This window comes from Chelon labrosus (assembly GCF_963514085.1).
Source record: "Chelon labrosus genome assembly, chromosome: 14".
In the NCBI taxonomy this organism is placed as follows: Eukaryota; Metazoa; Chordata; class Actinopteri; order Mugiliformes; family Mugilidae; genus Chelon; species Chelon labrosus.
The window spans coordinates 29,454,966-29,470,427 of record NC_140347.1 but is presented as its reverse complement, the minus strand read 5'-3'; the positions used below and the strand labels follow the sequence as shown (position 1 = coordinate 29,470,427).

Sequence of the window (15,462 nt, the reverse complement as noted above, 5' to 3'; positions counted from 1 at the left end):
TAGATAAAATTTATCCAGTTGTAACTGGATGTTTTTTACTTTGAGTTCTTCTAAAGAAATGTGTTCTTTATTGAGTAAAATGTTAAGACTGTACATCAGATCTGTTTCTAGCTTGTGTTTTTCATTCTTTAACTCTTTACTTCTTTTGATAGCAATGTACCTGACTTTATATTTGAAGAACTCCCATTTTTTCCTATAATTATCATTAAGGTCATCATTAAGAATATCTTGTACAAGTTTCTTAACAGCATTATTGAAAGACACATCTTTTAGAAGAGAATTATTGAATTTCCACTAACCTCGCATACCAAAGGATTCCTGATTAGAAGCTAGCTTCAGAATGATTTGGTTATGATCCGATAAGGGGGCATATAGGTGGCTAACATCTTTTACATATTGAAGGGAAGAAGATGAAATTAGAAATAGGCCAATTCTAGATTTTAAGGATAGTCCTCTAATATCCTTTAATCATAATGAGACTGGTTCAACAGGAAGTGACAGGAGTGGGATTTTGAGCTGGGTCTCAGTGTGGAGGTAAAGTACAATGTTGTGCAAAATGTATTGAACATAATTGCAAAGGACAACTATGCGCATGTACAATGAAGTATGGCAAATACCATGAAGCAGAGCTGTTAACTTTGACAGATGTTTTACAAAGGACAAATTATTATATTAATTATTAAGTGTCCTCTGGTTATCTTATACTATAATTCAGACTGAGCTGAAGGTTTGTTGAACCTCATCTTTTGATTTATTGTGTTTCTTGTGACAAGAATTCCTTTTTTATGATGACACTGTGGTTCCTACATCTAATTTCTACACTGAGTACAATGCTATTATTAACTACAATGAATGAATTTGAATAAAACCATAATTCTTTTCCAAAGACACCCCTGTTACAATACACAGGATGGAGGAGGTGCAAAAGTAATATATTACAAATACAAAAAGTACAGTAGCATTGTTGTGTCCTGTGGTGAACTTACTTCCAGTGGTTGCGCATGGTAGTGCTCTGTGGGATCCCGCAATTCAGCAGCCTCTTTCATTAGCCTCTTTACCGCTTTAATTTGAAAGAAACAAAGTGAAAAAATGATGTTATCACCAGTTAGTTCTTCCTCATATTCATTACTGCACTTGGCATTTATAGCAGTCCACATGCATGCTGAGGGACATAAACAGTCACATTTATTCAAGCAACTGCAGTATAAGGCAGTTCATTTTATATACAGTGTTCCCTTGTTTATCGTGGGGTTTACGTTCCAGACCCCCCCCCCCCCCCCCCCGTGAAAAGTGAGAATCCGCGAAGTAGTGACCACATATTTATTTTATTATTTATACTGTTTTATATGTATTTATTTTTATTAGGGGTCCATGCAAATGATGTTGCAGGATCTTTTGAAAACACTGCACCCCAAAGCAAAATCAACTCCTCCTAGCCCGTACTGCCCGAATTTCATGAAACTTGGCATGATTGTACGCACGCATATTATAATGACAGTTGCTAAGTTTCATAAGGATTGGGTGAATACTTCAAAAGTTATAGGCCTTAAAGTCATATGAAAGTTTCCGTGTCACCTGTAGCGCCCCCTGTAGACGTAATGTCATGCAACTTGATGGGCGTCTATATATTTAATATTTTACAGATTGTGTATGCCAACTTTCATGAAGTTAGCTATTGCAGGTTTTGAGATATTGAAATGTTGCTTGTGTAGCACCCTCTAAAGAACAAGGGTCAAAAAATTTGGGGTGCTTGTACAGAATCATATTTTTATCAATGACATGAAGTTTAAGTTTGGTTATACAGTTCACAAAATATTAGCTTTGGACTTGTACTGTTGCATGCCATAAAAATTAATAAGCCATTAACTTTGTAATTAATAACCCTGCTAAAGTTCTTTTGAGAACTTTTCATTATCTTTGTCCATAAATGATACATGCCAAGTTTGGTGAGAATTGGATGAACGGGCTAGGAGGAGCTGATTTTGCTTTGAGGTGCAATTTTTTCAAAATGGCGGGATAAAATGGCAAGCAGAAAGGGGCCTAGTCCATTAGAACAAGGACTATATAAGGAATCAGAGGGAGAAAGACCACATGGTTCTCGAGATATGAGCCAAAACGTAAATTGGCTTATTATAGCGCCACCCAGCTGTAGGCATGTATATTGACACCTTGGAAAAGTGACATGGTAGGACTCCTACCAAGTTAGCAACTCTGATGCCTGTTGACCTTGCAGTTTGTCCTGGGTAGACACTTTTAGCCAAGCAGAACATTAAGGCAAAGAAGAATAAAAATCGCAACAAAATCAATAGGGATCCTGCAATGTTGCATGGACCCCTAATAAATCTAAGCCCTGATAGCCACAAACCAAAACACGTTGTTCCATATCCTACAAGTGCTGCTGGAGTCTTGACCTTTCTAAAGTTTCTTTTCCTTCTACATGCACCTTGGTAGCAGGTGAAGTCGTGCCACATTTGAGGAATGTGAATTAATGTGTTAGTATCGTGTTAACCTTGGTGGTACACATTAAAACTTTGATTTTGCCCAGTCTCTATGGGGTCTCCATGCATCAGACCTGTTTGTCTGGCACATCCCACAGGTACTCAATTGGACTGCGGGCCAGGGAATTTAGAGGCCAAGTCAACACCTTGAAGTCATTGTGTTACTCAAACCATTCCTGCACCATTTTTGCCCTGTATGGAGTGCATTATCCTGCTGAAAGAGGCCAATGATGTTGGGTTACCATTTCCATTAAAGGGTGTACAAGGCTCGCAACAATGCTTAGGTACATTGTACGTGTAACATCCACATACGTATGTAAGTAACATCCAAAGTCTGCCAGCACAATACTGCCCAAGGCATCACACTGCCTCTACCAGCTTGCCTTCTTCCTATAATGCATCCTGGTACAATGCATAGGCACCTGGCATTCCACGTGATGTAAAAAAAACATGATTTATTCATTACCCAATCCAACATTTGGTGAACCATCACTGTGAGGTAACTCTCAGTTGACCATGAAGTCCAACTGTCTGTAATGAGAGCAAGGGTCTGTGCTTCGGCGGATTTTTTTTTGTGAGGTTAAGAGGGTAGGCAAGACTCTGACCAACACAAATTAACCACAGTATCCCTTAGAGAAGAGGCCACAAAACGGGCAAAACATCACTTGATCACAAGGGATGTTCAATTCAATTTCAATTCAATTCAATTCAATTTTATTTATACAGCGTCAATAACAACACAAATCGTCTCAATACACTTTTTTTTTGTTCTGGCTGTATGTCCGGATCCATAGGGGACAGCTCCTTGGTCCGGACCCAGACCATAGTCTGCCTGTTACTGACCTATGATGTATTAAATTTTATTTATTTATATAGCGTCAATAACAATACAAATTGTCTCAAGACGCTTTACAAAACCCGGCCTGAAATCCCCAGAGCAAGCCTGAAGGCGACGGTGGCAAGGAAAAACTCCCTTTTAACAGGAAGAAACCTTGAGCAGAACCCAGCTAATATGGAGCGACCCATCTGCCTAAGGCCAGCCGGGTACAGACAGAAAAAAGAGAACAGCAGAAACGAGATAAACATACATCTGTCATAAATACACATATCTGACTAAAGCGTACATGTGGAATCTTATGATACAAACTGAAGATGTTACATGACAGTTTGAAAATGTAAGGTTGAACAATTTTTGTTCGTTCAGGTAGGAGTGGATAACTGCAGGATTCCATGAAGACTGGGCAGGCTGATGAGACCATGACAACAGATGTAGTATGGAGCTCCACAGGAAACACACAACTCCAGGCCAGAGACACTCACAAGAAGATGGAGAAGGAGGGGAGGGGATGGGAGGGGAGGCGAGGGACACACAGCAGTTAACATGCTATACAGTAATAGCACAGAATTGCATGACTAGTACTAGATAGAAAATTAGAGGGCAAAAGCTCTGTGCCAGAGAAAAGAAAGTGGAGGATGCGACAGAGGAGAGAGAAGAAAGAAAGAGGACATGTGTTTGGTGCATCGTCCCCCAGCAGCTTAGGCCTATAGCAGCATAACTAAGGGATGGTTCAGTCCAGCCCTAACTATAAGCTTGATCAAAATGGAAGGTCTTAAGCCTGGCCTTAAAAGTAGAGAGGGTGTCTGCCTCCCGAAGCCGAACTGGGAGCTGGTTCCACAGGAGAGGAGCCTGATAGCTGAAAGCTCTACCTCCCATTCTATTTTTTGAAATTCTAGGAACCACAAGTAGGCCTGCACTTTCAGACCGAAGTGATCTGTTGGGATGATACGGTACAATGAGGTCTTTAAGATATGATGGAGCTAGGCCTTTGAGGGCCTTGTATATAAGGAGGAGGATTTTAAATTCTATTCTAGATTTTAAAGGGAGCAGATGAAGAGAAGCTAGGACAATCCATTGAGAAAAGCCTCCATGAATCTCCAGGGGCCTCACGTATGAAAGGTGTGTGTGCACAAAAACGTTCTGTAAGTTCTTGTTCACGGAAAAGTTCAGACGTATCAAGAGTAAAATGACCGAGAACATGTATGTGCCTCACGTCATGGCTGGTGTACGCTGGCTTCTACAGCTGTTGACACTCAGAGGTGATGCTGGGAAACTGTCAGGAAACTGAACGTGAAAACAATTAGCCGACTGATCGGGAGTGTGCTGGTCGACCCTGAGCAACGCCATGCAAGCCGTGTGGGACAGAACTATCTGCATGTCAGCCAGGTATATCAAATTCCCATACAATGCAGCTGAACAGGTCAACATTAAAGCGCAATTTGCAGCGAGAGACGGTTTTCCGAATGTAGTCGGAGCTGTCAACTGCACACACATTGCTATAAAAGCGCCATGACATGATGAAACATTTTCATTCGATTAATGTACAGATCATATGTGTATGTAGGCAGAGAAAGGGCTTTAGCCTCTCGACCTATCACGGCCCAGCTAAGCCAGGTTGGTGGCATCAACAACAACAACAAAAAAAAAAGAACGGTGTGGAGTGAAAGGATAATATGAGTGCGACAGCGTGAGAGAAAATTGTAGATATAGAAGGAAAGGTCACGTCACCAGTTTGGCAATATTTTGGTTATTTTAAGCCAGACAAGAGTCAGACTGATGTCTGCAAACTTGGTGGCAAGTGAGCATATTAATTGGCTCTTGTCTCTCTTGATTAGTAGTGTAAAGCCGGGCATACACTGTGCGATTGTGTGACTATTTTTTGAATCGGGCCGAATTTCAGCTCAATCGCGTGTCGAGCTTCGTGCATTATATGTGGTGTAACGAGGAGAGATTAACACCTCACGACGAGCCCCTGATCACAAATCGTGTGCTCATCAGTCGCATCAGAGCATTAGGCCATATAGTGTGAGAACATGATTCGTGGGCTGCGAACTTTTGAACTTGGCGATCTAGTCGCGCAGTTTGAGATGGAGCTGAATCAAAGCGGTTATGAGTCGGTTAAGTTCGTTTCTCTGTGTATTGTGCGTAAGTGAGTGAGTGTCTGAGTGCCTTAATTTGCTAGCAGTCAAGTCTGGTAGTACGTTTTGTTTCTCTGCCGAGTGAGATGTAAGATGTTTGGATGGTGCCGTTTATTGATTATATATCAATCAAACGTGGTAGGACTCAACTGAGCCGGTTAAATAGACGTCTAGATTCATGATTCTTGAGTCATCTTTGATGGCCGGTTATATGAGCCGAATCTTTTTTTCCACTGCTACTGAATATTAATTAAAATGAATGAAAATTAAATGCTATTGAATATGTCATTGTTATCATTTTGAAAAAAAAATTAAAGTGACGGGTAAAAATGGGTTATGACGGGATTTTTATGACCCAGTCAGTCAAAATGACAGACAACAAAAAAGTCTAGCGCAACCTCTGATCAAGAGGTACACGGCAGCAGTGCCATAAGACAAAACATCAAAGCGATATAAAGAAATAACGGATGCAGTGGCGTATCATTTAGCGAAGGACATGCTCCCGCTCAGCACAGTTGAGAAGTCTGGGTAGAATAGGTTAAAAAAACGAATCAATAATTATCGATATCGACTGATATGAAACACTTATATCATGATAAATTTTTCAGCCATATCGCCCAGCCCTACTGAAAGGCACAGTGGGCTAGTGGTGGGCGGATCGATCCAAATATCGATAATATCGATAATAATGTCGGTATCGAGATTGATCGATACCAATGTAATGAGATCGATACTTAAGTTTCAGTTTCTCTCGTTTCAATAAAAAGGCGACCTGACTCTCTCTAAATGCCGCTGTCGTCACAGACCAGAGCAGGCTCATTTTGCCCCCCCCCCGTGTGTATGTTGTACCGTCACGTGACTCCGCGGCGCCAGGTGCCCGAACACCGCCCACCGCCACCAGCCAGGCCCGGCCAGCAGCAGGTTATATTTTCGGGCCGAAAATGAAACGACAACATGCTGTACTATTTGTAAAAAGGCTGTAAGATATAGTGGTAACAAAACAAACTTGTTATAAGCATATGGAAATTTTTAAAATCCCCCGCCCCCTGGCCCTTACACACCCCTGAAAAGAAGAAAAAAGTGCAATAAAGGGGAGAAATGTTGTCTTATCTTAGTATTGTATTGTACTTCCTAAACACTTCCTTACATTATTTATAATATTTGTTGTGGAGTGATACATTTGTACATCCAAAACCAGAAAGAAGTGCAATGAAGGGAGAGATTTAGGTTTCTAATTGTACTTTAGTTTCTGAACACTGCCTGAAAAATAATTTGTTTTTATTTGTCCTCAAGTGACACAAGAGACGCCCAGTCTCTCTGGCGTGGCATCCAAACCCTCACAGATTATAAACCCCCACCACGGACCTGTGAGAGCGACATCACACTGCTGAACAGCCTCAATGACTTCTACGGCCGCTTTGACACACACAACAGCACACCGGCTCAGAAGTCCCCACTCCCACCGAACGAGCAGGTCATGTGTCTGGCCCCAACCAGCGTGAAGAGGACCCTCTCCAGGATCAACCCACGAAAGGCAGCCGGACCAGACAACATTCCAGGCCGTGTTCTAAGGGACTGTGCCGAGGAGCTCAAGGATGTCCTCACCGATATCTTTAACATCTCCCTGAGCCAAGCTGTTGTCCCCAAGTGCTTCAAAGCCGCCACCATAATCCCAGTCCCGAAGACCCCTAACCCATCCAGCTACAATGACTATCGGCCCATAGCCCTGACCTCCACCATCATGAAGTGCTTCGAGCGGCTGGTCATGCAGAACATCAAATCCATCCTCCCTCCCTCCCATGACCCGTACCAGTTCGCGTACAGGCCAAACAGGTCCATGGAGGATGCTATCTCCACTGCTCTCCACCCAGCACTCACCCACCTGGACTCAAAGAACTCACATGTGCGAATGCTGTCCTTAGATTTTAGTTCAGCATTTAACACAATCATTCCCCAACAACCGATACCAAAACTGAGCCACCTCGGATTAAAAACCTCCGTCTGCAACTGGGTGCTGGACTTTCTCACAGGGAGGCCACAAACTGTGCGGGTTGGCAGCAACACCTCTAAGACCATCACGCTGAGCACAGGAGCTCTACAAGGGTGTGTGCTCAGCCCGCTGCTCTTCACCCTGCTAACCCATGACTGTGTTCCAACCTACAGCACCAACCACATCATCAAGTTTGCGGATGACATAACTGTGGTGGGCCTCATCACCAACAACGATGAAGCCAACTACAGAAGAGAGGTGAGCCTACTGGTGCAGTGGTGTAAAGACAACAATCTCATCCTCAGTGTGGAGAAAACAAAAGAGATTGTTGTCGACTTCAGGAGAGGTCACCCCCAGCATCCCCCGCTGACCATCGAAGGTGCTGCTGTGGAGAGGGTGAGCAGCACCAAGTTCCTGGGGGTGCACATCTCAGAAGACCTTTCCTGGACTAATAACACAACATCACTAGCCAAGAGGGCTCAGAAATGCCTCTACTTTCTCCGGAAACTACGAAGAGCACAAGTTCTGCCCTCCATCATGTGTTCTTTCTACCGGGGCACCATTGAGCATTGAACCACAGTGGCTGCATCACTGTGTGGTACGGAGGCTGCACTGCCTCCTGCCGAAAGACCCTGCAACGCATAGTGAACACAGCCAGCAAGATCATCAGTGCCCCCCTTTGAGTAAGAGAATGCCTATGAACTACTTGCCATTTCCAACTAAATCATCTTCTCTTTACATAACCCTTCTGCTCTCTGTTTCGAATATAAAATATGAAAGAACATTGTTGCCACACACTCTTGATTACAGTGGTTGAGAGAGCTCAACACACAAACAAATAGACAAAACACAAGCAAATTGAGAAAACAGGTGTGCTGCACAAACCAACAACTAAACACAGAAAATATAATAAAATATATAAAATTGCTATAAAGAAAGCATTTTATGCTCTTTAACACTTTCTACTAAATCTATTCAAACTAGATGATTGCAAGCGATCATAAAGGGGTCCATGCCGTGGTGAAGTCATCCCCAAGCGGGACGCAGAGGCGTAAGTCACCAGTAGCGCCCCCTATAGACCGCATTTGAAACTTGGTATGATTGTACGCAAGCATTTTACGATGACGGTCGCTAAGTTTCATGAGGACTGGGAGAATACTTCAAAAGTTATAGGCCTTAAACTCATATGAAATGTTTCCGTGCCACCTATAGTGCCCCCCCTTCCCCCCCCTCCGCAGATGTAATGTCGCCCAACTTGATGGGCGTCTACACAATATTTTACAGATTGTGTATGCCAAATTTGTCCTGGGCAGACACTTTAAGCTAAGCAGAAAATTAAGGCGAAGAAGAATAAAAATCTGAAGAAAAACAATTGGGATCCTGCAACGTCGTTGCATGGACCCCTAATTATGTGTATGTTTTAGGTCAACCACAACATCCAAGCCACCTTCCGACTTTCTTATTTTGCCCTAAGATGTAACATTTATTGTCTCAAACCAACAGCATTAGTTGATTTCTGTTGTCCTGAGAAGTGAACTTTTAAAAAGTGGGCAAGCTGTTTCTCTTCAGCTATCCTTCTACTGAATGCAGTCTGGTGGAGGGACTCTCAGAATCTATTATTAAACGATTCTGATACCCCCATTATGCTTATAATTTTTAAGTTATGTTGTTAAGCTTACTTAAACTCTAAAATGTTCCATAAAAGACTAAAAGACAAAAAAGTGATTAAAGTTTAAATTATGAACACAACTGAGAAGATAATATTTTAATATTTTCTTGCCTTTTATAGTGATTTGACATGGATTACCAGCTGCAGATGTAGTGCCAAATCTTTCACAGAAGCTTAACACAACATCCAGCAGTTTTAACATTAACAGGGCCAATATCTGGGATGGTGCCTTAACAGATTTCAGGTGATTCAGGTGACTCCACCTGCAGCATGATTGTGAAACTCACAGATGGTGTTGCTGATGGAAGAGGCTTTGAACATTGGGTGACATTGGGTTGTAGCCTAGGCTTAGTCAAAATTATATATTGGTGCCAAACAGGAGAGTAAATTATTTTTTTCAACCTGTCAATTTCAAAGTTCTTCTTAATTCATTAAGTTAGCCTGGTTACCTCAGTACCTTTGCTACAAAAGGGATAAACAAAAAGAAAACACCACCTGTTTCAATTTAGTCCAATAAATTAAATTAGATGTATTTTAATGATATTATAACTCACATACATAAAGATTATATCAATATGCCATGTCATCAACATTTACTGTTCAACTTTCGAAAGAAAATCCAAAATGTCCATGTGTGAATTTGTGACTCAGATGTTTTAATGTCCTTTTCAGGAGGAGACAGTCCAGTTCAGCTCAGTCCAGTGTTTGTGGGAGAAAATGTAGGTATGTAGGTGATTGCGAGTGGCGTGCAAGGAGGCAGGAGTGTAAGAAGCATGGAGAGTTGGTAAGAAACGTTAACTGAGGGGAGGGTAATGGCCACAGTGGGAAAGCAAGTTGGATCCAGTGTCATATGAAAGACTCACCAGCAACTTTCCTCCAAAACAGTTTAGGTGCATCCAGCTGGTTTTGGTTTGATCTTCGTTTATTTCTTTGGAATAAGTAATTAATTTTTTTATAACCGGAATAAGCGGTTAAAAGAAGGTGAATGAATGCAAAATACTGTACAATAATTGTAATATACTGTTAAGTATATGTATGAATTGCCGTAAATATGCCGTAAATTACAACAGTATTTTACTGTATTTTATAATAATTGTAAAATACTGTTAAACATTCATCCTGTGCATGTAAATTAACGGTTTCAAGATGGCGCCGGTGAGTAGGGATGGGCGATATGGACTAAAACTTTTATCCCGATAATTACTGGTTTATCACGGTAACGATTAGGCTTGGGTATCGAGTATCGAGAACCGATTGGAACCGGGACTAGCTTTGCGATTTTCCCGGAATCGTTCAAAAGTTTAATTTTCGATTCCTAGTTTCGATTCCCAGTCCGCCGACCGGAAGAAGAAACCGCTGAACACCAACGAAGAAGCGTCCACCGGAAGTGTTGGCTTAACCGAATGTCTATGGTCGAACGTGGATAGCGTGCGTCGGAGGTCGAAAGTGTGGCTTCACTTTTCTAAACAGAACGAAATCTCAGAAAAATGCAACAAAAATGCAACATTTGCATTGGATGAAGTCGACGCTGCTTCTGCATCCTTGCGCATTTTCTGGCTTTCTTCATATTCTGGTTTGTGCTTGTGTTTGAGGTGGTGGAACAAATTAGTGGTGTTACTGTCCTTTTTATGCACTATTTGTTAGCAAACCTTGCATGTTGTAATTTGCTGCTCCGCATCAGACTTTTTAACCCCTTCATGCCGAGTGTCGCGAATTCGCGACGCACTGTTTCCGTTCAGACTGCAGCCGAAATAACGCATTACTCCAATGTCGGTTTGTGCACATTCAAAAAATTCCTAGGAACCTTTTGCAAGCACTAGTTTCTCGTAGGACCAGCCGGAGTGCAGTGTTTCCCACACATAGACGAATCTGTGGCGGTGCGCCACAGATTCAACTCCGACCGCCACAGATTCAACACCGACCAAAAAAAAAATAATAAAAGATTCAACACCGACCGTAACATATTGCGTTTCGTTATTCTTTTTTTACGCTATTTAAAACACGCAGCGTATTCGTTCAGCTGCATTTCCTTTCCCTGCTCTCTCTTCGTCTCTCTGTCACTCACGCGTCTCTCTCTCTCACACACACACTTGCTTTGGACCCTGCGGCTTATACAACGGCGGATGGATTTTTACAGCTAACGGTCACCAGGGGCGCACTATCATGGAAGCGCAGGAGCGAGACAGACAGTTCGCGCAGGTAACGAGAGCAAAACAAACCAAGTGAGTCCAAATGCAGTACGAGAGCTGCTTTTAAGTTAAAGGCGATCCATCTGGCTGACTTTTCTGGTATAGTAGGCTGGTTATTTTGATACAGTAAACCGTGTTACTGCACCTTTACTGCTGTGTTGGCTGTTTTCGAAAAAGATGCTGGTTATTTAGTTGAGCAGCGGGTTACTGCACTTTTGCTGCCGTGTTAGAGGCAAGCACTTTTACAAACAAATTAAATTTAGCCATTTAACGTTATTGCCTCGTCAAGCGTTGTAAGCTTTGTTTTTTGTTATACTGCACTACTACGGTACTATGACTGCAGGAAGTGCACTAGGAGCGCACCGTTGTATTATTTGTGCACTGCACGAATGCTGTTTGTAATGTTAAAGATGTGAAAGTTTGATCGACTGATTTTTTGAAAGATTTATTGTGTTTCTCAAATGTAAATAAGTGGGACGCTTTGCGTTTCCAAACAGTCATTTCTGTCCCGACAATCCCCTCCGTGGTAGAAGAAACCCTTACGGTAATTAAACATTACAACACCAGCGGTTTATAGTCGGGTGCGGCTTATATATTGAACAATCTGTATGTTCCCCAAAATTTAGCTGGTGCGGCTTATATTCAGGTGCGCCTTATAGTCCGGAAAAAACGGTATATATAGGGTGTTAAAATTAATGTAATAAAGTTTTTTTTTAATTATTAACCTTTAGGAATTAGGAAATCCCTTTAGGAATCCCCCCCCCCCCCCCCCCCCCCCCCAAATCGGTCAGACACAGGGCAGTCCCCCCCCGGGCCAAACCTCCACCTCCAACCCCCCCCCGGCCGACCACCACACATTGCTTTCAAATCTGTGGGAAACACTGGAGTGGTAAGCAAAAATACAAATATTTCATTTCTTTATATAATTGAAAAATCAATTCAGGCGTTAAGGGGTTAAAACCAAACCAGTTCCAGATAATGGAGGTGAAGCCTCATTTAGGAACGAGCTCCTCGCTGCCCGCTGTATCTGCTCCGCCTTCCGCCATTGTCAATTTGTCAATCTTCCATACGTGTTGGGCTGCGAGTGTGTCGCGCACATATATACGCCATCTATGGGAATTTATCGTTTTTATCGCGGGATGACATATTCTTACCGTGGGGAATGTTTTTAACGATATATCGTAAACGATGAAATATTGCACATCCCTACCGGTGAGGTCAGTGGCCATTGTACCTGCTCCGACACTTTCTTTGTACATAGTGCTTTTTGCTTTTATTTTTAACTTATTTAGCTCACCTACCCTGTGTCATATCACTTATGACAGACAGGCACTCATAAACATTGGATTACAGTACTCAAACTTTTTTATACAACCACTTTCTTCTGACCCGGAGTGGCCCCAAGACATCCTGCGCCAGGGAGCCGACACAAACAAAGGAGGACGCGGGAGCCCCAGGTCACGCAGACAGCCTCGGGGGAAAAGAGCTGGCGTAAGAGAAAGGCTGAGGCGAAGAGCACACCACACACCACTGCCCAGTATTTTACTAGCCAATGTCCAGTCACTGGTGAGCAAGCTGGACGAACTCAGGGCCAGGATACAGTACCAGAGGGACATACGGGACTGCAACATCATCTACCTCACCGAGACATGGCTGACTCCTCTCGTACCGGACTTCGCCATTCAACCTGCGGAGTTCCTTACAGTCCACCGCATGGACAGAACGAGTGAGTCGGGGAAATCAATGGGAGGTGGAGTATGCCTTATGGTTAACAACAACTGGTGTGACAGTAGGAACGTTGTCCCTCACAAACACTCATGCTTGCCTAACCTGGAGCTCCTAACCATAAAATGCCGTCCCCACTACTTGCCCCGCAAGTTTACTTCGGTCATCACCAGCGGCGTCTATATCCCACCCCAGGCGGACACGGACGGTGCACTGTCCGAGCTACATGAGGCGAGCTTCAGGCTAGCCATCGTGAACCGGCCCTCATTGTCGCCGGGGACTGTAACAGTGCTAACTTGAAAAAAGTGATACCGGAGTTTACTCAACACATTGACTGCCCCACCAGAGGAGTAAGGACTGTAGACCACTGCTACTCTCCATTCAAAGAAGGCTACAAAGCAAAACCTCTCCCCCCTTTGGAAAATCAGATCATGCCGCTGTTTTTTTCATGCCTAAATACAAACAAAGGCTAAAGCAGGAACCCCCTGCAGTGAGAGAAGTGACACGGTGGACAGATCAACCGGAGGCCGCTCTGCAGGGTGCGCTGGAGTCAGCCGACTGGGACATGTTTTACAGCAGTGCGGGTGGAGACATCGAGGAGTTTACAGAAGCGGTTGTGGGATTTATCGGAAAAGTTGTGGATGATACCACGCCAAGGAAGACCGTCAGGACTTTTCCCAACCAGAAGCCGTGGGTGGATCGATACCGCAGTGCTGCCTACAACTCCGGACTCGCCTCTGGGAACATGGAGGAATACAAGCTGGCCTCTTACAGTGTTCGCAGAGCAGTGAAAGAGGCTAAACACCGCTATGGCCAAAGACTGGAGAAACTGATGGAACAGTCTGATTCCAGGGGACTGTGGGAGGGACTACGCACCATCACGGACTACAAAGCAGCACCCCCCCCCTCCGGATGAGTGCCAACGCTTCTCTGGCTGACGAACTGAACAACTGTTTTGCGCGCTTTGAGTCAGGAAACCGACTGCCCGCTGCGCTCCCAGCCGGAGGGGACGACACACTCACTGTGACGGAGCGTGACATGAGAAGGGTATTTAAAAGTGTGAACACCAGGAAAGCGGCCGGACCAGATGGGATTAGTGGGCGTGTCCTCAAAACCTGCGCTGATCAGCTGGCACCTCTGTTTACAGTGATATTCAACCTCTCACTCAGACAGTGTGATCCCAACCTGCTTTAGGAAGTCCATAATAGTCCCTGTCCCAAAGAAACCACACCCCAGCAGCTCCAATGACTTCAGGCCCGTAGCCCTCACATCTGTGGTGATAAAATGTTTTGAGAGACTGATCAAGACACCTCCACACTGCCCACCACCCTGGATCCACTACAGTTCGCATACCGACTGGACAGATCTACAGATGACGCTATAAACTTCCTCCTCCACAAGACCCTCTCCCACGTGGACACTGGTAAGGGAAACTATGTGAGAGTGCTGTTTGTTGACTACAGCTCAGCATTTAATACCATAGTCCCCTCCAGACTGGCCTCTAAGCTGCATGACCTAGGCCTGGACTCCGCCCTGTGCAGGTGGATCTACAGCTTCCTGACCGGCAGACCACAGGTGGTCCGAGTGGGTCACCACACTTCAGCCCCCCTGACTCTCAACACTGGATCCCCCCAGGGCTGTGTGCTCAGCCCTCTGCTGTACTCGCTGTACACACATGACTGCGAGGCCACGTCAGACTCCAACATCATCATCAAGTTTGCTGACGACACCGCTGTTGTAGCACTAATCTCCCACGACGACAAGACAGCCTACAGGAGGAAGGTCTCCCACCTGGAGGACTGGTGCCGGGAGAACCACCTCCTGCTGAACGTCAGCAAAACAAAGGAACTGATTGTGGACTTCAGCAGGAAACAGCAGAGGGCCTTCCATCCACTTATTATCTGTGGCTCTGAGGTGGAAAGAGTGGAAACCTTCAGATACCTGGGAGTGACCATCTCACAGGACCTGTCATGGACTCATCACCTGAACATCATCGTGAAGAAGGCCAGACAGCGTCTCTTCCTCCTCAGACGCCTCAGAGACTTTAAGCTCCCTCTCAAGGTGCTCAGGAACTTTTACAGCTGCACCATCGAGAGCATCTTGTGTGGGAGCATCACCACCTGGATGGGAAACTGTACCAGGCAGGACTTCCTGGCCCTCAAAAGGGTGGTCCGTTCAGCGGAGCGGACCATCAGAACCCCCCTCCCCAACCTGTAGGACATTTATACCAAACATTGCAGGTTAAGGGCCAAGAGGATCCTGAAACAGCCCAGTCACCCCGGACACTCTCTCTACTCCCTACTGCCATCAGGTCGGCGTTTCCGATGCCTGAGGACAAAGACTGAGAGGCTGAAGAAGAGTTTCTACCCACATGCCATCCGCCTGCTCAACTCTGAGCCTTAATCGGACTTAAGG

General features: G+C 44.4%; 1 protein-coding gene across 1 annotated transcript in view; it reads right to left on the bottom strand.

Annotated features, from left to right (window-relative positions):
* ube2j1 (ubiquitin-conjugating enzyme E2, J1) overlaps nt 1–15,462 on the bottom strand; it is a 60,029-nt gene that overhangs the window by 31,270 nt on the left and 13,297 nt on the right. Inside the window, exon 2 of the mRNA XM_084560575.1 lies at nt 987–1,060. Within this exon, the coding sequence (XP_084416701.1) occupies nt 987–1,060 (74 nt within the window). The remainder of the gene's footprint in view (nt 1–986; nt 1,061–15,462) is intronic.